At 53.1% G+C, this 22,850-nt stretch overlaps 11 protein-coding genes across 11 annotated transcripts; 5 read left to right on the top strand and 6 right to left on the bottom strand.

Annotated features, from left to right (window-relative positions):
- Nucleotides 1–118: 118 nt before the first annotated feature.
- J4E86_001575 (uncharacterized protein) lies at nt 119–1,962 on the top strand (the record flags this gene model as incomplete). The annotated part of the gene is made up of 3 exons (XM_051442142.1): nt 119–210; nt 280–651; nt 1,476–1,962. The coding sequence occupies 3 exons, from the start codon at nt 119–121 to the stop codon at nt 1,960–1,962; spliced, it is 951 nt and encodes a 316-aa protein (XP_051305730.1).
- Nucleotides 1,963–2,452: 490 nt separating this feature from the next.
- Nucleotides 2,453–3,599, top strand: J4E86_001574 (uncharacterized protein; the record flags this gene model as incomplete). The annotated part of the gene is made up of 2 exons (XM_051442141.1): nt 2,453–2,777; nt 3,061–3,599. 2 exons carry the CDS (start codon nt 2,453–2,455, stop codon nt 3,597–3,599), a joined length of 864 nt encoding a protein of 287 aa, XP_051305729.1.
- A 386-nt stretch (nt 3,600–3,985) lies between these two features.
- On the top strand, nt 3,986–4,707 carry J4E86_001573 (uncharacterized protein; the record flags this gene model as incomplete). The annotated part of the gene is made up of 2 exons (XM_051442140.1): nt 3,986–4,041; nt 4,101–4,707. The coding sequence occupies 2 exons, from the start codon at nt 3,986–3,988 to the stop codon at nt 4,705–4,707; spliced, it is 663 nt and encodes a 220-aa protein (XP_051305728.1).
- Nucleotides 4,708–7,761: 3,054 nt separating this feature from the next.
- On the top strand, nt 7,762–8,351 carry J4E86_001572 (uncharacterized protein; the record flags this gene model as incomplete). Its single annotated transcript, XM_051442139.1, has 3 exons — nt 7,762–7,814; nt 7,879–8,278; nt 8,337–8,351. The coding sequence occupies 3 exons, from the start codon at nt 7,762–7,764 to the stop codon at nt 8,349–8,351; spliced, it is 468 nt and encodes a 155-aa protein (XP_051305727.1).
- Nucleotides 8,352–8,942: 591 nt separating this feature from the next.
- On the bottom strand, nt 8,943–10,616 carry J4E86_001571 (uncharacterized protein; the record flags this gene model as incomplete). Its single annotated transcript, XM_051442138.1, has 5 exons — nt 8,943–9,299; nt 9,351–10,221; nt 10,271–10,388; nt 10,435–10,543; nt 10,593–10,616. The coding sequence occupies 5 exons, from the start codon at nt 10,614–10,616 to the stop codon at nt 8,943–8,945; spliced, it is 1,479 nt and encodes a 492-aa protein (XP_051305726.1).
- Nucleotides 10,617–11,149: 533 nt separating this feature from the next.
- J4E86_001570 (uncharacterized protein) lies at nt 11,150–12,741 on the top strand (the record flags this gene model as incomplete). The annotated part of the gene is made up of 2 exons (XM_051442137.1): nt 11,150–11,907; nt 11,955–12,741. The coding sequence occupies 2 exons, from the start codon at nt 11,150–11,152 to the stop codon at nt 12,739–12,741; spliced, it is 1,545 nt and encodes a 514-aa protein (XP_051305725.1).
- Nucleotides 12,742–13,152: 411 nt separating this feature from the next.
- Nucleotides 13,153–14,066, bottom strand: ARD1 (N-terminal acetyltransferase A complex catalytic subunit ard1; the record flags this gene model as incomplete). Its single annotated transcript, XM_051442136.1, has 2 exons — nt 13,153–13,683; nt 13,926–14,066. The coding sequence occupies 2 exons, from the start codon at nt 14,064–14,066 to the stop codon at nt 13,153–13,155; spliced, it is 672 nt and encodes a 223-aa protein (XP_051305724.1).
- A 579-nt stretch (nt 14,067–14,645) lies between these two features.
- On the bottom strand, nt 14,646–15,235 carry J4E86_001568 (uncharacterized protein; the record flags this gene model as incomplete). The annotated part of the gene is made up of 2 exons (XM_051442135.1): nt 14,646–15,018; nt 15,066–15,235. The coding sequence occupies 2 exons, from the start codon at nt 15,233–15,235 to the stop codon at nt 14,646–14,648; spliced, it is 543 nt and encodes a 180-aa protein (XP_051305723.1).
- A 564-nt stretch (nt 15,236–15,799) lies between these two features.
- Nucleotides 15,800–16,192, bottom strand: J4E86_001567 (uncharacterized protein; the record flags this gene model as incomplete). The annotated part of the gene is made up of 2 exons (XM_051442134.1): nt 15,800–16,055; nt 16,116–16,192. The coding sequence occupies 2 exons, from the start codon at nt 16,190–16,192 to the stop codon at nt 15,800–15,802; spliced, it is 333 nt and encodes a 110-aa protein (XP_051305722.1).
- Nucleotides 16,193–16,616: 424 nt separating this feature from the next.
- On the bottom strand, nt 16,617–18,202 carry J4E86_001566 (uncharacterized protein; the record flags this gene model as incomplete). The annotated part of the gene is made up of 3 exons (XM_051442133.1): nt 16,617–17,849; nt 17,924–18,046; nt 18,119–18,202. The coding sequence occupies 3 exons, from the start codon at nt 18,200–18,202 to the stop codon at nt 16,617–16,619; spliced, it is 1,440 nt and encodes a 479-aa protein (XP_051305721.1).
- A 1,972-nt stretch (nt 18,203–20,174) lies between these two features.
- J4E86_001565 (uncharacterized protein) lies at nt 20,175–22,445 on the bottom strand (the record flags this gene model as incomplete). The annotated part of the gene is made up of 3 exons (XM_051442132.1): nt 20,175–21,683; nt 21,765–22,003; nt 22,094–22,445. 3 exons carry the CDS (start codon nt 22,443–22,445, stop codon nt 20,175–20,177), a joined length of 2,100 nt encoding a protein of 699 aa, XP_051305720.1.
- Nucleotides 22,446–22,850: the final 405 nt, after the last annotated feature.

The following is a 22,850-nucleotide window of genomic DNA, read 5'->3' as shown; positions in this document are numbered from 1 at the left end:
TTAACAGAACGCGATCACCTTTAAACTTCACCTCACCACAGCGATCTTTATACTACAGTCTTGCAAGAAGTCCCTCCATTCCACTGTATACACTCCATTCATTATCAAAGTCCGCAAGATGACTACCGCCGCCTGGGACCGCGAAAAGGCTCTTGCAGAGCATGACGAACTGCTCAAGCGCGCGGCTACCACCGAAGAAGGTGACATGATGTAAGTTCCCTTGTGTGGCACTACATTGGCCGCCTACGAGCTTCACACATCACTGACTAAGTCGCATAGCGCCACTAAGAACCACCTCAACTCGCCCATTCTTCGTCTACCTGGCGAGATCCGCAACCAAATCTACAGATACGTCTGCGAAACAACCACAATCAGATACGGCGAGAATTACGAGAAGCGTCCCGAAGGTACTGGAACTGCCTGTCGCTTCACCCAAACATTCCTTCTCACCTGCAAACAATGGCACTCCGAGGCGATTACACTCATGTATGGTCTCGCAACGTTCGAGGTGTCCAGTACCGAGGCATGGCTTTCCCGTCAAAGCTTCAACCCCAAGTATTGCAGCCTCATTACGTCGCTCTCCGTTGACTCTGTAGTCATATCAACAGCGTTGAGGACGACCCAGGGATACACCTATGAAGAGGACGAAGAGTATGAAGACTTGTTTCCAAAGTATATGCCTGGGAGATATTTTGCTGCCGTGGAAAGGGTACATATACACAGTCCTGGTTGGAAGGAAGACTATATATTTGATGTGCTGAGAAAGTGGTTCGAAAAGGAGGACCTACAGGTCACTGGCAATGGTGCTTGCGCTATATACCTCCGAGGATGTCGTTGAAAGGTTCTGCGGACTATCACTGCGGATAATATGGAGTTCTTGGATTGGGCCGCTGCTATTTCATCCTTTCTTGATCTATTTCATTTCACTCATGTACCCGAAAAAGCCGTTTTGATCGAGTCGAGGGCTCATGTTTGGGCATCTCTGAGGATGGACCAAAAGTGCTAGTGGATACACAAAATTTCATTTATAGCAATGCATGAGGAATGCGTCAAGGAACATCTTCGCTCGTATGCACGTGATCCGGCGCGTGATCTCGAGGGTCTAATCCCGGTCTTGCACTCACTCCCGCACGCACCCTCTGTATATAAAACGCCTTGATCGCCGAAACCAGTCCTCTTCTCTTGTCTTCCCACAGATTGTTCTCATCAAGCCATTAGCTCATACAGTCTCGTGAGCAACTACGCTGCCTGGTTGGTGTAGCCCATAAATCCTCAAACACACGTACTTGGGTAAGCGTTCTGTGACATTGAACAACGTTCTGGACTTCGATCCTGACCCCGCGTAGCAATATGTCACGACAGACAGTCACCTCACGTCAGCGTCGCGTGCTCACTTCCAAAGAAGCTCGCGAGGTGTAAGTACCTGGACTATTCAACCCTATCGAGACGACGGGCATCTGCTAACATGTATCCAGCACCCTTCAGAACCAGGTCGAATCACCTCTATTACGGCTGCCAGGAGAGATACGCAACGAGATCTACGCGTACGCGTGTTCCCGCACTCAGGCCGTCTTCAACAACAGTCCTCGAGCCCGCAAGTCCACAGCCATCATATCCACCTGTTCTCAGATGCGCCATGAAGCCCACGCCATCTTCTTCGCGCATGCGACATTAGATCTGAGGGCGCTCCTGTTCTCGGAGTTCCCACAGACGCTTCCACATGCGGACTTCCGGCTCGTCACTTCCATCCATCTACGATCGCAGCGGATTACAAGGCTTCTACGGGAGGATGAGCAATTGGTAGCGGAACGACAGGGAGCTAAACTCTTCCCGGAACTGGAGCGAGTGTATGTCGCTGGTTGGAGTAAATCGCGCTGTCCAAAGGATAGTTTGGGGGTTGACGCGCTACGAACTTGGGCGGGAAATGCGGATTTGCAAGTGGCGCACAGCTCAGCCTTCTAGGGACTTTCACGCGTGGAAGTGTCAAGGAAGGGAACAGAGAGGGTATTGATACGTCATAGACAGCCCCGCTATGAAGAAATGTAGTAGTCGCGTACTGCACGCTAGATAATGAATACTCGCTTCCCAAGCCTTCCACCTACTTCTGTGTTCCTCTCACTTCCATAATCAAAACACACCAATTCTCCTGAACACGACGTGGTTACCACTTCCTCATCAACGGCGATGGAAAGCAATAAAGCAATGTCTGACATGTCAGTCAGCCATATTCTATACACGTAATCTCCCCACTATCGCTGACACGCTATCTAGAGCAATCAAGAACCAACTCACATCCCCGTTTCTCAAACTCCCCGGAGAGATACGCAACAAGATCTACGAGTACACATTCATCAACATCCAGATCCATATACACTCTTTAAGTTCCTACTCCTACAAGAGATCTACGGCTCTCATATCAGCCTGTTCTCAACTCCGTTTCGAAGCCCGTACAATGTTCTTCGCTAGAGCGATCTACCATATCTTCGAAAGGGCCTGGGATGATATGCGGCTCTTCCGGGATATCGCTAAACTGGCGGTCTGTCAACTCATTACATCCATTCGCATACCCCGTTGGGGTGCGAATGATTTGGAAGGCACGACGATTTTGAGTTTTCCGGCTTTAGTGCGAGTCTATGTTTCCGGTATCTGGCCACTAGATGATGTCGATGGTATACGGGAAAAGCTGCGGGTCTGGACAGAGAATGCAAACTTGGAGGTCGTCTTTGAAGCCCATCCTGAATCCGTGCGAAGAGCTTTGGAAGGTGAGAGCGCGGCTTGTACGTCATAGCGTTTGCTGCTACCCAAAAGGGTAATGGCCACTAGATAGTCGCCTCCTCTATTCGAATGCAACAGTTACCCGGGGTTACACTCACATCGCTTCTCAACACACTCCAGTCCTTGTCTTTTAACTACAATCACTTCTTGCTTTCGTTACACAACATCACCTCCTTCCTGCGCGATACTCGCGATGCAGAGCGATCTCGCATGCGCAGCCTTGCCCTGCGACAACGCAATTTCAGAAATGTAAGCACAGCGCACTCAAATGCACGTGCACAAAAGCTGAAACTCCGGCTAGTACGCTCAGAAACCAGCTCAACTCACCTCTTCTCCGCCTGCCCGCCGAGATCCGCAACAAGATCTACACCTTCGTCTCGCTCTCTACGACCATCAAAGTGACAGAAGCCTCCGAGAGCAGCCTTTTGAAACGGATCCTCTGCTTGAGAGCCCCAGGTCTTGTTAGAAGTTGCCAGCAGATACAGCACGAAGCCACAACCTTGCTCTATAGCCTAGCTACTTTCGACATCACCAACCACAGCGTCGCCTTCCTGCTAGGTAGAGTATCCAATCGCAACATCTGTAGTCTCATTACCTCAATCAAGATGTCCGGTTACTTGGCTTTTACCGTAATGTCCAAGTCCGATTCCGTACCACGTTCTTGGAGAGATAACAGGACACCAGCAGGATGCCTGCCAAGTCTCAAGAGCGTGTATGTACAGAAGATATACTGTGAATGGAAGAACATGAAGGATCCAGCAGCTCTGAGGAAGTGGTTTGGAGATGAATCACTCGAGATCATCTTTGAGGAGTATGCTGGCTGAGAAAGTGGCCGTACACGGTCTACGAAAAGACTGTGTTGATTAAGACGTCGATAGTAACAAAAAATGCATCTTGCACAATGAGACTTTGTTTCAATTCCATGCACCGTTGATAGACCGTGTACCCATTCGCTGCGAAATCGTAGGCCACGAGAATGAAGCACCCAGCAGCCCTTCTCGAGCAACTCAAGGACCTCAAGGCCTAGTGAGTGACCTTAGAGGCCAATGGGCCTGATTGGATACGATATCCAGGTAGATAGTCTATTCCCGCACTAGCGCCTTCCGAGATAGCGCAGTAAACACGGCCTTCACTTCTCAACCTTTCTACCTCCCTTCGCCCACCACCCACCACCAGAGTCAAGCGCCGCCAATCTCCGCGCCCCTGCGATATGGAGGCCAGCGCTTCCTCCACGGCCTTCCTGGGCGAAGAGACTGAAGCAAACATGTAAGCTCGCTGTCTCTCACCCAGTCGCACGTACTAACTTCTGAATCAAGCACTCTCAGGAACCAGCTCGAGTCGCCGCTTCTCCGCCTGCCCGCTGAGCTACGAAACAAGATCTACACCTACGTAGGCGCTGCCACAGTCATCCAAGTCGTCACACGCTCCCTGACACCAACCAACGCGGAGGAATATACCAAACTACTCAAGTACCCGCAACCCGACCTCCTCAACACCTGCAAGCAAGTCCGCCAAGAAGGCTCTTCCCTCCTCTACAAACATGCTCTTTTCGACTTGTCCAAATGTAGCTACCTAGCGGTTCTGTTCCACCGTTGCGACGACAATTGCTGCGAGCGTATGACCTTTGTCAAAGTTGATCGGAGACTTGTAGAATATGCGGCTCGAAACCTTCTTGACAAAGACGGCGGTTGGTCTAATGAGCACGAGGGTACCATCAGCGTACTGCCGAATGTGGAGACAATTCGTATCGAAGCGGATCCTATCAGGTTAAGGTTCAAGGATAGTTGTATCAGAACGGTACTGAGAGGCTGGTGTAAGAACCATACAGCTGAGATTGTCTTCGAAGACATCCATAAAAGTGTTCGTTGGGACGGCTATTGGGACCACCATCAGAACCTAATTGCCAAACATGGAGTTAATAGGACGGGATAATGTCTGGCTTAGGCCGTCCTCGTGTCCTCTTCTCGGCCGGCTATGAGCAGAATTTTTCTTGCGTATCACGGTTGGGGTGGTACCAGGCTTCCAAACGCTGGGGCGACTTCTCAGTAGCAGCATAGCTATAGAAACAGTGATAAATAGAGACTACTCTAGATTAACTAGATCAAGGTATCTTGGATAACCAATCAACCTACAACACCATGCTTCTTCGACTTCTTCCAGCCGGCAAAGGCTTAATAAGTATCCTTGCATTTCCCCTCTTCCTCTTTCTCTCCCAATATCCCAATACCAGTCATGTTCCTAAATCATTGCCGCAGCTAGAAGACCTAATGATTCTCTTTGAACGCCCAGTAGGGCACGCCGAGACTCTTTATTACACAAGAAGAAGTATATGGATCTACTAGTACCGTGAATACTGACTCTCTGGCCCCCCACATAAGTCTGCCCACTGTCACGTGATTCCTCGATGAGTACTTAGTCTTTTCTTCCGTACTAGTTAGTCGATAGTCATTACAATCCAATCCAATATTCCTCGACATCTCGCACCCACCACCCACCTCAACATACACAATATCCTCTACTTACTCAACATGGAGACCGCAAACTCACCGGCCCCTCAACCAGACAGCGTCATGTCCAAAGTGTATGTCCACCGCCATTCCCCGCGCTTCTCACTAACAATATCCCAAGCACATCTGCGAATCAATTCACCTCTCCACTTCTTCGCCTGCCCGCTGAGCTGCGAAACCAGATCTACACCTACGTCGGCCTCTCCACTATCATTAAAGCCATTCAACCTGAAGGATCTCTCAAGTGCAGCTTCCAGCTCCCAGCTGAACTCGAGGCGTGCAAACAGATCCGACACGAAGCTACCTCGATAGTATGCAGATCAGCTCTCTTCGATTTTACTCAGTGTCACACGGGTGCTTGGTTGGAAGGCAGCTGCAACCACGAAATCGGCGAGTTCGTTACCTCGATCAAGATTGGGGGTCGTATTGCATGCCTCGTCTCACACCATGTTCGAAAAGGTAGAGACTATGCAGGACTGCAATTCCCGATTAAATGGCTGCCGAACGTGGAGAGGATTTACATAGAGTCTGACCCATGTATGCAACTGTGGGGTGTTACTACAATGATAGCACTGAAGATGTTGTGCAAGAAGGATACGCTGCAAGTCATCTTTGTGTGACTGAGAGAATGGGCGGTGGGCAGGGAGAGGGTACTTTAGGGGCCACGAGAACTGGCTAGTCAAAAGAGAAGCGGATTACAGTGTCAGTCCCTGGCTAGGCAGCTAGCGCATTGCAGATAAATCGACCTTGGAAGCGCTCACTTCAAATTACCTACTAAACTCCGTCGACTACGCACTAGCCAAAATCATTACACTCTACTTCTTCTTCCGTCCAAAGAATGGAAACTTATTCTAGAGCCGTTGTATCCCCCACCACCATGTCCCAAATGTAAGCCTCTCGCCATCTACTCGACACCACCCGCTGACGCACACGTCCAGCACTCTCACCAACGCCCTCACATCCCCCCTCCTCCGCCTCCCCGCCGAGCTCCGCAACAGGATATATACTTATCTAGCCCTCTCTACAACCGTTCGAGCAAGAGAGATCGAAAAGATAGAAGGTAGCACCCGCACCTTTTTCAAGTACAGCTTCCCCCTTCCAGGACTACTCCAAGCATGCACGCAAACCCGACACGAAGCCACCCCACTGATATGCGCCCACGCAACATTCTATTTCAAGTTCGAAATCTACTCATTACAGTACCCACGTTGTAGTCATGAGCTCTTGGAGCATGTCACCACAATCAAGCTTGGTTCGACTTTTGCCGATTATATCGCATGGTATCCCAGTCGGCGACGGGGTTTCACTAGAGAGTATGTACCTCCTGCTGAATGGCTGCCCAACTTGAAGAAAATCCACGTCTGGTCATGGAATGCGTACAAGCTTTGGCAAGAGGAGAAGATCAGGGCGGCTTTGAGAGCGTGGTGTGAGGACGTTACTGTAGAAGTTGTGTTTGAGTCACTGGTAGGATGAGCGGTGGGCTGGGGGAGGGTACTCCAAGACGTCACGGGAATTGGATAGTTAATGAGAAAGCGAATCAAAATAGCCGTTCTTGGTTAAATCGAACATTACACAATAGATGGATCGCTCTCTTCGAGTCCTCTACTTAATTCCGTCGATCTCAACCTCCCACAGACGTCCAGGTCTCTACCAATTCATCAACATCCCCCGGGAATCCTTGAACTCAACCACCAGATCCTCCTTATTGAACCAGACCCTCAACGCAACTCTGATACTCTCACTTCCCCTCATCCTTGCCCACATGACCTCCACCCTCTTCAGATTCGGCACAACAGGCCTGCCTCTGTTCGCGTTAACGTATCCTGCGACAAGGCTCGAATGCACCCAGCCAATCTGCAGCGTAGTACAACTCTCTATCTCGATGCAACACGTGATGCAGGAGACGTCGCTGACACGGGTAATGTCAAAGGTGGCGTTTGTGTAGATGAGCGCGGTGGCTTCGCTGCGGATTTGTTTGCACGTGAGCAGGAAGGGAGGGATGGTGTGGGAGAATGGGTGCTTGGAGTATCTCGGTAATCTGGAGAACACTACGCTGGTTGAGAGACCGATGAAGGTGTAGATCTTGCTGCGAAGTTCGGCGGGTAAGCGGAGGAAGGGAGATGGGGGCTGAGTACTATGTTGCTAGTTAGTGCAGGCTAATAGATTCCAAGGTTTGTAAGAGCATGCGTACATGGCGGACATCGCGCTGTTGATTTGGGGAGCTGCAGGTGTAGTCGCGGTTGTGGCTGTAGTCTCCGTGGTGGGTAAGTAGTGGATGCTGGGTTTGTCCATTTTGAACAGTGGGTGGTACAACCTTGGAACGGCAATCACGCTAGCAGCACTATTTGTGCTCTAACTGCACTAGTCTGGGTTATGCGAATCACAGTGAACTGTTTATTCCCTCTAAGTCCTTCACCTTGTTCAGTCAACTACCCACTAGCCGAGACCAATACACCCTACATTCTCCAACCCACACATAATGGCATCTCCATCTTATACAGCTGTTGAAGTCGCCACTGCCCTGTCCAAAATGTACGTCTCCACCACCTGCGCCGTCACTAAACACCATCATCCACCTACTAACACATACGCCCAGCACCCTTACCAACACACTCACATCCCCTCTCCTCCGCCTCCCCGCCGAATTGCGTAACAAGATCTACACCTACGTAGGCCACTCAGAACAGATCCACATCGCCGCGACCATTACCAACGCAAGCCCTGGCGATCCAACCCGTGACCCTTCCGGATTCACTATGCAATTCGACTTCCCAGGTCTCCTCTCCACCTGCCAACAAACCCGCTCCGAAGCTACCGCACTCATATACGCTCAATCCACCGTCAACACGCTCTCCGGCGACGCTTGGTACTGGCTATACTCACACTTTGCACACCGACTCTGCGCCCGTGTAACTTCAATACAGATCAGCGAGATCTTCGCCAACCTCATGGAGCGAGAGACTGATCAGCGCATGCTAGACTCGCAGGATGTCAAGGTATGTGCCTTGCACTTGCCATGCCTGGAGCGTGTGCACGTCGTATGTCAGGTGGTAGCCGGCTGGCCAATAGGCAGCGGTTACTTCACGGAGGAAGCGGTGAAGGAATGGTTTGGAAACGAGGGTTTGGAAACGAGGGTTTGGATGTGTTCTTTGAGGGGAGTTGGTCGAAGCAGTACTCGTGTCCTGACTCCCTCATAGAGAGGTATGATATGTTGGTGGATGTAGAGTGAAGCTCAACACACCCTCTTTGGTGGCTGATGAGTAAAAGGATGGTTGGTGGAGATTCTCGAATGCAGGTGGACTGGAATGACGGTACTATTGGGTAGGATCTTGTAGACGAAAACAAGCAATCTCCAAGTTAGTCTCTTTCTTCTGTACTCGGTGCAGAGGAGCCTCTTGAGGACTGGACCAGGATGATCGGAGGATGTCGGAAGAGCGCTGGAAGGTGGCTTGATTGACGGCGATTCGGGACCGCTCGATTGGGTGTGGCGATGCTGGACCAGATCAGCTGAGCTGTGTTATGAACCGGGTGTATGCGCAATCTAGAGAGGATATGAACATCTGTTGAAGATTGGTATATAACGTCGAACGCGCTAGCAACATCACACCCCTCTCCATCCTTCCTACCCCACACCCTCCACACACATATCCACAACCTCATCTACAGCCCAAACTGACTCTCCACCTCCCTCCTCTTCTGCTCCCTCTCCATCTCCTGTCTAATCCGCTCCACCTCCTCCGTCATGCCCTTCTCGCCCTTCTTGCGCTGCCTCTCCTCATACAACGCTCTCCCCTTCATAATCCTCGCCACAATCTCCGCGGCGTTTACGTTTTGGAAGTCGTGGTTAGCGATTTCGCGGTATATGTTGAGGGCCTTGGGGACGGCGTAGGGGTCGAAGGCGAGGGGCATGAAGGTGGTTTTGCCGTGGTAGACGGTGAGGGGTTGGGCGTAGGGGAGCGTGTGCAGGAAGGCTTTGGAGAGGGAGAAGGGGGCGCCGAAGATGGCGGCGTGGACGTACTGGGTTGGTGGGTTAGTGGGTGTATATGGGGAAGGGAGGAGGGAACGTACTTTGCACTGCAGGACGCAGAGGCCGCGCTCGAAGATGTTCATGATGGGGTAGTTGATGCCTTTCCAGTGGTTGATGACTTCGTCGTCGTGGATGCCGGCGATGAGGAAGATGGGGCCGTAGTCCTCGCCGGACTTTTCTATGCGCGCTGCCTTTGCTTCGTCGGTGTACCAGCCGCCCTCCTTGGCGCTTTCCTCTTCGGACTGTGTGACGAGGCGGAGGAACTCGATGTGACCCGAGGAGAATAGATCCCAGCCTCCGTCGACATAGATGACCTTTTGGCCGGGCTTGACACCCTTTCCCTTGACCAACTCGTGGAACTTGCCCTTTTCTTCCTTGACGGGTCCGAGTGCTGAGGCGGTCGAGGCCTGGCGGACGGTGCCGGGACGCGGCGCAGTGGGCGATGTTGGCGAGGTTACAGTATTGCTGGTGGTTGTCCTCCGTAGCTTGACGGGTCGCGAAGCATGCCAGTACCACACGTCGCAGCCGGGCGCGCGACCTGAGGCGTCGGTCGCGTAGTCCTTGATGCGCTGAAGCATCTCCTCTCCCGTCTTTAACCGCTCCTTCTCGTCACCCGGGCCCTCGTCTCCGGACAGCCTCTTCTCCAGCGATGGTATAAAGTGCGACTTGGTGCACAGCAGCATGCGGCCCACGAGGTCGGTCGTCGAGATGCCGGGTGTACGCTTAACCACCTTGAACCTGCCTGCTGCCTTGACGTAGCGGTAGCAGTCCTTTCCGTCGCTGTCGGAGGTGATGTCATCGCCGTGGACGACGTATTGGCAGCCGTAGTGGGTGATCCAGGGCAGCGAGGTTACGTAGGGCGCCCTCGGGACGGCTTTGGTAGCCCATCGGCAGGCTTCGACGGCGGCGACACTGGAATCGTTAGCTTTCAAGGCGGCGCATCCGTCATGGCAGTGCGCACCGTTCGTCGAGGCGCATCACCGTCGGGCCCTTGTTCTCCATGATGGACTCATCCGAGTGCACACCAACGAACAGCTCGTTGCCCAGCTGGCGCGCCTGCAGCATGGCGCCCGCATGGCCTGTCTCTGTAAGCGCTGAATACCTCAACTCCGGCAGCCGGCATACCGTGGTGAGCAAAGTCGAAACAACCATCGACCCATATGCGCTCGTCCGAAACCTCGACGTCTTCCTGAGGATCCACAGGCCACTGTCCCTCTGAGGGAATCCACTCTCCCTGTGTTTCGTCAGTGTTGCGCGGATATGAATGTCGTGGTGGTGCGTACTCGTGCGCTCTGTCTGCGCTGCATCGTGACGTGGGGTAGTTGGCGGGGCTGGCAGCAACACACAACAGTACAGCGGTACTTGGTAGTAATGGTGTGTCTGGGAGAGTCGGACGGTGTCGAGTCTGAACCGCGGGACTGGAAAGCTTGGAAGCTTGGAGCTTGGAAACAGCACCTGCCACTCTGGATTCAGCCTAACGTGCTGATAGCCGCACGTGGGCAAATGGCATAGTCAGTGAAGCTATGGCAAAGTAGGCGACAGGGGCAGAGGCGGTGGGCAGGGATGGGCCTCGGGCGGCTTGTTCCTGCGTCGGGATAGGTTCTCACGGTATCAGCTGTAGCCGCGAGTCGAAACACGTTTTCGTTTTGCGCGCCAGTATCTACCTTATAGCGTGCAGTCCCGTCTGCGTGTCTTTTGCGCGCGCGCTGCTTTCTCCATACTCTCTTACATTATTTACAAGTAGGTATAGCAGTGCGGCAATGTTATCAGGGTCCGTGGTGAAACAGCCCCTGATCGCTCGGTAGCCCCACACCTCTGGGAAAGCACATGGGCTACCAGCATGGCCGACAACTCCAGCCAGGGCCTCTTCTCCCGCCGCCCCTCGTTTTTCGGCGGCAAGACCAAGGGACAAGGACACAAGCAAACAAACTCGACCCTCGCGCCGCCCGCCCTCAACATCACCCCCGCGGCCAACCCCGGGCTAAAGACACCCCCTCTTGAACTCGACCAATACGAGTTTCCCGCCCGCCTCGCAGCGACGCCACCACGACGCAGGCACGCCAGCAGCAGGCACAGCATCGCCTCGTCCGTCACCGATCTCGGGTCCACGCTGCGGAGGTCACGGTCCGCCTCGCTTCGCACCAACGCGTCGGCCTCGTCCTCGCATAAGAGGACCCCCTCGGCCACCCTGGCCCTCACCTACTCCCCCGAGAAGGCCCCCGTGCCCGCCAGTGTGACGAATGCTTCGCGGCCCGCCCTCTCCATATCCACCTTTTCGCGCAGCAAGCAAAAAAGCAGCGAGAACGTCAAGACCGAGGGTGGCAGTGTCCAACAACCCCAGGCCCAGGTCTACGAGAAGAGCCCCCTCAGCGCCGTCGACAAGCCCAAGACTCCCTTCGGCAACATGGCTGTCCCCATCCCGCTGCGCCATCCCCCCTCCCAGAAGGAGATCCTCCAGGCAAACCAGCAGTCCAACCGCACCTTAGCACCTGCCGCGCCCATCCCCGTCCCCAACGGCTCCAACCCCAACCTCGTCTTCCAGCATATCCACGAGCTCGCCTCGAAGCGCATATCCACCCTCGACTACTTGAGGAAGGCGTACGTACAGCCGCTCCCCCACACCTGCTATGACTAACACCCCCCAGCCACGAAGGCCGCATCTACTGGTTCAACACGCTCCTCTTCTCCAAAACAGACCTCACGCGCCTCCCCTCCTTCACAACGCGCAACCAAGCCCGGCGCGCCACCCACTACCTGCTCCTCGGCTTCTCGCTCCCCACCATCCTCGACCTAAACGCCAATTCCCCGTCCGACTACCTCAAAGCCCTCAACGCCCTCTTACTAGAATTCGAACAATACCAGTCCATCCACCCGGCCGACGGCTCCACCCCATCGTCCCTCTCCCGCGCCCGCCTCCCCCAGATGTTCAAGCGCGCAAACATGGGCATGGGAATGGGAATGGGCATGTCAATGGGCAGTAAAGGCCGGCGGTCCAGCAGCGCAAATGGCGATTTCCCGCTCCTCACTCCAAGCAACAGTTTCACCGGGTCGGAAACAAGCGGTGGTATGGGCGGCGGCTTCGACTCCCCGCCTACAACAGACGATTCCTTGCTTCCGAATGAAAGCTACACGCATCTCCAGACCCCGAGTCTGCCTTTCGACCCCGATTTCTTCAGCACGTTTGCTACGCTGTGCGATGTCTTGATTGATTGTTATACGAAGATACTGAGTATGCTCAGTACGCCTGAGAGTGTGGCGAGTGCGGGGGGTGGCGTACCCAGTTTGGTGGGTGATTTGTTTAATAAGGCGGATGCGCGCGTGAGGAAGATTATTCTTGCGGGGGTTGTGCGCGAGTTTGAGGATAGTTGTCGGGCGGGGCTCAAGAGTGAGGTGGGAGGTGTGGGAAAGGTTGTTCTTGGGGGGTTGATGTAGGGGATGCGTTAGTGGGGGATGGGTATTGGAAGGATGATGATTTATGTGGCGGGATTATGATCTGGGCATTTTATGATATCCAACAAGGTACACGGATGGGCGTTTTCCTTTCTTCTTTCTTCTTCTTTTGGTAGTCTACTTACTTCTTGCATGGAGATGGAGTTGGAAATTTAGAATATACGGCAGCATATGGCATGGTATAGCATAGCATGAGAAAGCCAGATCGGGATATACGCTGGATAGCGTATCTCCTCTAGGGCTTCTACAGCACAACGAATGTGCCTCCAACAAACTAATGCCAACACGCACATTCTCTCGACCCTATCTCCAGACGTTCAGCATCCTGCCTTCTCACCTCCACATCCCAAAACGTATCCGCTGATAAATCTCAGCAATGGCAACCCCCGCCTCCTAAGCAGCAGCCGCCTCATTCTTCTCCACAAGATCCACAACACCCTTCCCCCTACCCACCTTGACCTTTGTCTTCTTCGCGGGCTTCTTCTCTTTCTGCCCCTCACTCCCCACGGCATCCCCCTCATCCACGCCCTCACTCCCAAAAATCTCCTCCTCCTCATCCCTCAACTGCTCCTTCAAATCCGCCAGTTCAATCCTCATACTATACGCGTCTTCGCCGTCGGCATAGTATTTCGCTTCGATCTTGTCGACGGTGAAACCGAGGGTTTCGCGGTAGAGGTGCAGGGCTGCGTTGTTGGAGACGCGGACGTGCAGGGAGACGTAGTGCGCGTTGAAGGTCTCGGCCATGGCGCGTTGGGATTGGCGCATCAGTTTTTCGGCGAGACCGAGGCGGCGATGGGTCCGCATTACGGAGAGAGAGGTTATGTGGCCGTGTTGGACACCGTCGGTGGGCTCTTCCTCCATCTTGGCGAGGACGTAGCCTACGATCTTCGGGGGGTCGTACGGTGTCTTGGGAGGCCGGGATACCTGAGAGGTGTTAGTAACGTGCAAAACGTATCAAAGTGTGATCCAATATCGAAAGGACAAGAAACAGCGGATTGTCACGTGTTCCACGTAAACGACTCCCCGTTGCTCAACCATTATTTCATAAACATGCCAAGCGTAGCACTCGTGAACAACTGCAACTCTCATCCTCTAATCCCTCCTCTTCACACTAGTTCCCAGCGAAGCCCCAAACATAAACACAAACACAGACACAAGAAACTTACATCAACAGCCACATAGCTCAACTGCGGCCAACTCATCGCATGATACAAGTAATACTTGCAAAAGTAGTTCTCGGGCAAATTCGTAATATTCGCAAGCTGGACATGCGGAATGTCCGATGGGCGTAGGACGCGGATATCCATTTTCGTGAGGATGTGTGTGGTGTACGTATCTGTTTTCTCTAGCTCTTTCTCTGCAATACCGACTTTGCGTTTCCTTACGTCTTTGATTGACGAGGGAGTATCGGGATTGGATTGGGATTGAAATGGTACGGGTGTACTTGGAAGTTGCAGCGCTAATGCGAATGCGGATGGGGGGATGAGCGATGGGGCTGGAAATCTGGACTTCTGGAAGGCGGTTTGGTGAGGAAGAGGGCGAGTGCGTTATGTAAGCAGGACTTGTGGAGTCCCGAGGTCGGGGATTAGATGTTAGCGCGGGGCTAAACGCCGACGCGACTTTCCTCATTCCCCAGGAAGGCCATGAACTCATATCGCAACGTGACATTAACCTATCGAATCTCCAGCCATATACCCACCATCCCTCCATTCCCACTCGCAGGATCTTGTACCCATCACCAACCCAGCCACTCACCCCCTCTCCCGCCCCCAAACCACCAACCCCGGAAGCCCAAACGCATCCCTCAACCTCTCTCTAACCTCATAATCCGTCAAATCAACCTTCAACCTCAACGGTTCTACATCCAACCTCTTCAACGACCCAAATTACTCCTTCAACCCCGCACCCTTGAACTCCTCTTTCCCCTCAACAACAGCCAGCCCATTCCCCCGCGTCAGCCACAGACGCTCAACCCTCCCAAATCCTGCCGCAGGCAGATTAGACAACGCAAAGAATCTTAGCGCAAAGTAGCTAGGTACAAATGTGCAGAGCGTGAAGGATAAGGCGCTGGCTTCGATGTAGACCTGGCGGCAGGTGTAGAGGATGGCGCGGACGCTGGGGTAGCGGCCGAGCACGTCTTTTTTGATGAGGAGCTTGTTGACATTGATGGTGGTGTTTAAGAAGACGAATTTGTAGATCTTGTTGCGGAGTTCGGCGGGGAGGAGGAGGAGAGGGGAGGGGGGTTGGTTGGTGTGGGTGCTGGGGGTGTTAGGACGTAAGACAGTGGTGGTGAGGGGTGAGTGTACGTTTTGTCTCTGTTTTGCTTGTCTGGGAAGATGAGGTTGGTGTTGCTTTGTAAGTCGTAGTCGTTGTTGAAGACGTCGTCGACGTCGCGGAGGTCCTCGTCGCGGTCGTCGTTTTGGTCCTGGGGTAAGATGCCAGGCTTCATGGAACCTAAGTCGGAGAGGCGAAGCATCGTCAAGGTGTAGGCAACGCAACGTCGGTTTTTTGTTTCAAGGTTGGTGATTGGAGAGACGATCAGTAGTCGGTAGGCAAGCTGTCAGTCAATGCCGGCCGCAACGCTAGTACAGGGTCTGCATGAGGACAAACGGTGATGGTGACTGCGACTTAGCGCTAACTACATGAGGCTGCAGCGAGAGGACGAGGTGACGTCCGAGCGATCCGAGACTGCCTGAAGACACGAGTGATCTTCTTGTCTCATACCGAATCTACCACCACTACTAGCTACTTGACATCGATCACACGGACAAACATATACTTTCGGAACGAACGTAGCCTTCTCACATCCCCATTTCTTCCCCATTATCCCAGCAAGCCTCTGTAGTGCTTGCGTGTTTCCCTTGTGATAGTATTCATGATATTCAGCAGACACCCTCACGTAAACGTACTCCACTCGTGGAAGCTTATACCGCCCCTCGTGTTGCTCAAGCGCTTCAAGCGTAGAGAACAACATGGCAATCGACGTGATGAGCTCCCTCTTTTCACGCCCAATGTGTCCCAGGAAACGATGAAAGTCATATCACGCATAATTGAAGCCGAACGTTGTGTAGGAGAAGAAGAGAGACTCGGCTTCAGACCGGGTCTGACGACATGTTCGGATGAGTGCGACGGTGTGGGACATGGGTCGGCCCGAGCTTAATCGAGCGTGTATTGAGGCAGTCCGCCGGTCCAGCAGTGGTTCAATGGAGGATTCGGCGAGAGCGTAGCCGTAAATTTTGTTGCGCAGCTCGCCTGGGAGGCGCAGCAATGGTGAGTTCTTGGCATTGGCTTCTGTGCTGTGCATGTCAGCGGGTCGAGCGAACATTTGTAGCGACAGTTCCAGAGAATGTACTTACATAAGGTCGTGCTTGTCGACGGCCTCCTCGGGGATGGAAGGCAGAGTTGCGACGTAATTCATCCTGTGTCCGCCCATTTGAGTTTGGGGATTTCTCTGGTGGAAATAGGTTGATGGCTGGTTGGTCGCACTGAATCGCAATGGCAGCTGGAACTAATGGGCGATGGGTATATGGGTCGAGCTATGAGTGTCAGGACTCCAGCGAGCTACTTCTTACCCACTCACAACCAAGGCTGCAGTCGTGAATGCTTATTCTAACCGAGTCAGCTCACAATTCACCCCCTTTCACTAAACAGCACCCTCATGATCCAGAGTACACGCCATAACCTTCGTATATATCCAAAGGGCTTCGAACCGAAATATATGTACGTGAACAAATATGTTACCAAATCGTGCATCCAGCCCCATATTTCCCTTCGTAAATGCAAAACACATAACCTCAAAAAGCCAACGAGATGCCCTTGTTGCTTATACTCCGTTGCCAAATGCGTAGTTCGAATTTTTAGACCCCTCTTTCTTGGCTGAGAATCTCGTCAACCATGGGTTTCACGGTAGGCATGTAGCCTTGCATAACTGGGCACCAGAGGGCCTTCTTAAGTCCCAGTTCTGTGGCCATGTAGTACATCAGCCGGTTTATCCATTCCCGTCGGGCTGCAATGTCTATTCTCCTAGGCTCAACTCCATGGTCCAGATGAGGCAAATCTAGCGGGTGATCGTACGGATGTGCAGGGTTGGGGTCGAAGATGTGATTCTTCTTTGCGTTTTGGTCCAAGACCGGCGTGTTCGATGGCGGACTCGCGCCAGGAGATTGGTCGCTTTCCGACTTGGAGCGAATGCTTCGGAGCTCGGAGAATGGCGGTGCTGCTTCGTAGGATTCCAGGGCCGTCGCCGGCTCACTTGAGGAAGACGCGTTGGAAGTGGATGTGGCCAGATGTGGTTGCGAATGGACTGGTGGTGGTGTTGGTAGATGAGTAGCGCTGTGCGGATGCTTGCCTGCATTGCTGTCCGGCACAAGACCTGAGCTGAGTACTGAATCCATCGTACCCAGGGGCCATATGCAGATATAGCCCCGCATACCACATATGTCGGTGGCAGATTTGGTATCTATCGGTACAGTAAAGCTGCCAAGTATGGAAGAACAGTTCTTCTCGATGACCTCGACTAGGCGGGCGGTAGCGACCGAGTGATGCATGCGGAGATTTGCATTACTCAGAGCAGTAGGCATAGACTGACCCGGGGCTTCTTGAGGACGGAAAGATAGGCAAGGGTCCCGGAACCTCAACATCCAATTCAACATCTCGAGCAGATCACGTAGAACAAGTATGCGGCTCGTACGGTAGAAGCCCCAGATCCAGACGCGCTTCAAGCTCGGGTAAATGTGAATCTCTTCCGGCGCGCCCGGACAACCCAAGAAAAGCTTTTGCAACTTGGTGTCGTAGGTGGACCGAGCCTCCGGTGTGTTTGGTGTCATGTGATAGTTCCATGCCGGTGTGACGTTTGCCTCCCAAGCTTCGTAGTCGCTTTCTAGTTCGAGCGCGCTCTGTAAAAGTTCTTGCAAGGCCATGCGGTTGGTTGGTGGGTTTTGACTTTGCTTGGTTTCGTGCCATCTGGCATGTAGCATTGCCGCTCGCCATATTAGACGAATGACAAAGGCGTTGGAGTTCTTGTATAGACTTGGAAGTAATTCGTCTACTTTGACCACATCTCTCGTAGGAATTTGCGGGCGTCTTGCTGCCTGTAAGTTGCCTAATAGCTGTCGCAAGGTTAGCCATAGGCGGACAAAAGGTGTTCATCTGTGACGGCGATTACCAGATGTGCATAGATGACTTCGTAAAGTCTGGCTGATATAATGTCGCTGTAGAACTCCTCAACTGTCCGCAATTGAAGCATAGCATTTGCGCCTTGGTTGTGAGCCAAAAAGGTGCCTTTCCGCTGCACGCTGGTAAGATTCTGTTCATCATGTTAGAATTACGCGTACCATTAAGCTGTACCGAACGGACGTACCTCGTAGATGCCCATCAGATGTACTGAGCAAAGCGCAACATTCGTGGCTGCCTGCTTCTTGTCCGCGATTGCCTTTGTCAACATCGGCAGGGCCCTCCCTACGCATTCCTCACCTAGTGCCTGCGCATGAGAATCATTATAACGATTGGCGAAGTTGACGTAAGATACTGCGTCAACCGCTGTCGCGATCAATGAGTTCTCCGGGGCGTCTTGATACAAGAGCGGGATAAATGTCCACAGGGCTTCATCTGGTTGGTCGGCTGGTCGGTTCGGCGAGTCGGGCAGCACAAAGTCGTACACAAAGCGCTCAAAAGCTCTTCTACGAAAGTCCGGATTGAGCGACGGAGTGATAGTCAGCCGACTTAGATCGATGGTTGCGGACGCAACGCTTGATGATTCTTGAGCCGGGTCATCCACAGAGCCACCAGGAGAATGTACACTACCACTGGAAGAGCGCGTGTCATCCAGATGGGGTGGTGTTGACTCGTCGCTTGGTGGCGTTTTGATATAGGTGTTATTATAGGTGTTGCTGTAGGCGTTGCTACTTTCGGCAACGGTAGCACGTTGGTTTGACTTTGATCGCTTCCGCCATGACTCTTCTGCTCTTTGCGCAGCCGATGCCGTTTGGTTCCGAAAGAGGATGTCGGCTTGGTCTCGATACTTGCATTCATGACCCGCCTTGCTACATCGACTGCAAGCGGGTCTACCCTCATCGCACTACTCTGGCATCAGCCTTGTCCGTATGACCGGCGTTGCCCGGCACGTGGTGCAGCATGAAGAGCAGGGCAAATCGCAGAAGTAGACAGAAAGAGATGCGTACCTTGACTTTACGGGCTCTGCAAGCCTCGCATCCCTTACTGGGTCGGCCACGATAGGACATGCTTATGCTCTGGAGGCGATGAGGCGGTAAGACGAAAGGGCGGCAAGCTCCGCAGTCGCTGCTGTTCAGGCTCAGGTAAGGTTCCTACGAAGCAAACACTAGCGCGGGCATCCGATTGCACAGAACAAAGAACGTCAAGTCTAATAACTATGTCTCCTCTCCGGTCCGCGAATGTGCTGCGTGGTCATCCGAAGGGTCCTGAGCCAGAAAAGGCGTAGCGGCGATCAGGCTGAAACCCAGGCCACGCTTTTACGAGCTTGGAATGGAGCGCCCGGTGACTGGCGGAAGATGGACCATAAGGGTTGAATGGCAGAGATCGAAGGGCATGGGGTCAGGCCCGGTGCTCGGGAAAACGGTGCTGCATAGTGGGTTGATGTGCCGTAGACTGCATAACTGCGTCACAAGCGACAGGCATCTCTCGTTGCTGACTCAGGAATTAGTGGTGTCTTGGCGCTCAGCGGCCTCCCGCTTGCCGACTGCGACGATGCTGCAACACCAGACGAGGCGTTCAAGTCCACGCATGTTTCGAGGCACAGCCAGATAAGATTCAGACTTCTTAGTGTCGAAATTCTTACTCTTTCTGGTGTATCTATCCCCTCATCTATTCTGGACTCCAGTATTAGTCTGCAAGGTCGATGCAGGCCGCCTACTTTCGGAGCGCCTCAAATACGCCGACGAACAACTCCCGATACGCACCCGATCATCGCGAACACGCGATGCCAATGTTTCAACGGTCGTCTAGCAGGGAAAGATGGCATGTCATTTTCAACGGCTCCAGCGTTCGGAGGCCTTAAACCATGACATCAACTTGTCATTGGGCGTTGACAGCAATCAGTAATCGGCCCTCTTCCAACGGGCGACTAGTAAGATTGACTGGACCGCTCCGCGAATTTAAGGTTTGGAAACCATTATGAATTGCGGAGTATTCACCCAAGTCTCTCGCCTCTACTATGACGTGCCAATGCGCTTGGGTCTTGAACATTGCGAAGTTTTCTCACCGGTGCCGGAAGCATAAAGGGGTAATCGCATACATTAGGAGACTTTGTTTCACGCTACCCCGAGTTTCAATTTCGTCCACATTAACATCTGACAGGTGTCCGCACCAAAACCACAGGAGTAGCGAAGCCAACACAACGCACATGCACAGACAGTAATTTTCAACGAGGTGCGCTCATGCTATAGCTTCGCCAGCAGGTGCCGACCACCATCCTCACTTCCCAACACAATCTCCTCGCTGCGCCAGTCCGGATTGAACGTTACCTTGTTGAGCGGATTTCTGCGATGCGCCATGTCGAAAAGTTCCTCATATACCCTACCATCATTTCTGCCCAACGCACTGTTCAACAGCCAATCTGGTATCGACCAGGCGTCCACCAGCTTCACCGCATGTGGTCTCAATTCGGCCATAAGGTCGATGATCCCATCCTGCAACGCAAAGACCGACTCGGGCGGCACGGCGGCCGTCATTGTAAATGAGGAGGCGAATTGGTCGAGGGTGTAAAGCGCATACAGCTGGAAGCATGTGCGTAGGGCGGGCGATGCAGGCGGAGCTACGGAGGTGAGGCTGTTGTAGAAATTCGTGACAAGAATTTGCTCTGAGTATGCGCGGCTGAGGTTATGAAGTTGAATCATCAGACGTGTCCACGGCTTCTTCTCAACAACACGTGCTCGATAAGCGCGGTAGGAGAGATCAGCCGCACGCCACTGGAACACGTCGACTATACCTTGGTCATCTACAACATCGTCTTTCAAGACGTTCTGAGATAAGCGATGGTCTTTGTTGCGAAGATAAAACTGGAAGAGCTCGTCCGTTGGATCCTTGGCCGGCGAATCTGGGTCATTGACCGCATTCGACATCTTCTTGATGAGGTACGCAGCAACCTGCTGGGTAATCATCCAGTTGTCGCCCTCCACAGTTGGCTTGGAGAGGTAGTCACCGTTTAGCCCTACCAGCCCACTCCCACCACCGAAGCCATGGCCGCCCATTGCGCGTCGACAGGTCTCGATGCCATCCGCAGCAAGCGTCGTACACAGGCTCTTCAGTCCTGAGCTCGCACTGTGTAATTCCGCCAAAGGCCCAAAGTCGCCTTTCTCGATATTTTCTCTCGACTTATGGTACAGCTTGTACATGTACTCACCAGTATAATGCAACGCGAAAGTAGTCGCAAGCAAGGGCAAGATCCGTATCTGTACGGTAGGGTAGTCCAAAACCTTCATCTCGCCATCTGAAGGGTTGGCAGAATCGCGGTCTTTGAATTGTCGCCGGATAGCGCAGTATCGCACAGCGACGGTAACAGCTCGCGCAAGGACCAGCCTTGCATGCATTATGATCTGTCCGCGTACGAACGTCAGACTTCCATATACGACAGCTGGATGACCAGTCCGGATGAATGCGCCTGTCTCGTCCGAAACCTCCGCATAGCGGCTCAGCATAGCCGACTTGGGTACGCGGAAGTGGTCGAAGAGCATATATCCATTATCCATACTTGCATACCCGTATTTCGGACCGATATCGCCTACCGCAATCCCTGGCAAAGGTTGATGGGTCTTCGCATCCCGAATCTGCAGGATGAAGGTTTGCGGCCCGTGAGAGGCATGCTCGATCTTCTGGTCTTCTCGGTCGGCCTTTTCTGATCCTTCGGCTGTGGAGGACGGTTTCGGCAAGAGCAATTGTGCGACCACAATCTATACGCGGCCACGTTAGCGAACGCCCAAGGCAGACATAAAGTTCTGGAACAGTCGCACAGCGAGGGGCTGAATACGTACTGCATGCGTGGCGGTCCTGCCCATCGACCCATTCCACCACTTGCTCGCTGTGAGAGTCGGGCTGTGAATCTCGAACTCTTTCTTTATCGGGTCCCACTTTGCGACGGTTTCCAGGCCGCGTACGTTACTCCCATGGCCTAGTTCAGTTTGCGCATAGCAGCCGATTATGTCGTAGTTGAGGATCTTGGGCATCCAATACTTTTGCTGTTCTTCGGAGGCTTGCTCGCGTACCGTTGTGACTGTGCGATGCGGTGCATGTCAGCTCCCAGCGCCCCGGTGGTACGATTATGCACGACATCTTTCTCAGCTGCAACCTTCCGTTGACTCACCGAACATGCTCATATGCAAGAAGTATGGGCTCATTTCGTCAGTCAGGTATTCCGCCATCTGGTAGTCTTCATGGTCCCAGCCTTCTCGTCTCATCAATCGCTGGATGGCTTTCGCTCTTGCTAGGCCCAGGTGGTACCGCTCTGGTCGCGACAGATTGAGCTGCTGATCTTTACTGAAAAGCTTCTCCTTGCTCAACACGCGAAGGACCTTTTCTTGCCGCTTCAGGAAGTCATCACGGCCTAGAAGGTGCTGTGCGAGTTGGTGGACGTCAATGCCCGAGCCGTCGCGTTCGGCTTGGAGGGTTGCTGTGCCATCGTGTGCGGGCTTGAGATGATCGGTGAAGTCTGCCATGATGCGATTGGCTGCTCATCAATTGTTTGCTTGACCAACAGAGTCAGTCGCAGGCGTTTCGAAGCGAGGTGGGCGAGTGCTGTTGAAGCCGACTGAGCATGCCGCCGAGCATTGGAGACAAGCTCGCATCGTCAATGTCAATGCGCCGGCAATAACGCGGAGATGTAAGCTGCATCACTGCCTCGGTATACGCGGATCATGTGTTATGAGCAGAAGCCGTAAATGTCGCGCGGAGAAGGTTGATGGCGCAACGCTGCGGGGTGTCGAATGCGGGGTCGCAGGGCTCGGTGGCCGTGGAATGGCAGCATTGCTATTGACTAGAAACATCTGACTAACGAACAAACATCACCAAGGTCAGATCAAAGCCGCTCATTAACACTGCGATGCAGAACAGAAAGCATTATG

Source organism: Alternaria arbusti, assembly GCF_024043155.1.
Source record: "Alternaria arbusti strain BMP 1465 chromosome Unknown scaffold_2, whole genome shotgun sequence".
In the NCBI taxonomy this organism is placed as follows: domain Eukaryota; kingdom Fungi; phylum Ascomycota; class Dothideomycetes; order Pleosporales; family Pleosporaceae; genus Alternaria; species Alternaria arbusti.
Note: the sequence above shows the minus strand (reverse complement) of the source record. Positions and strands in the feature narration are given on the sequence as shown.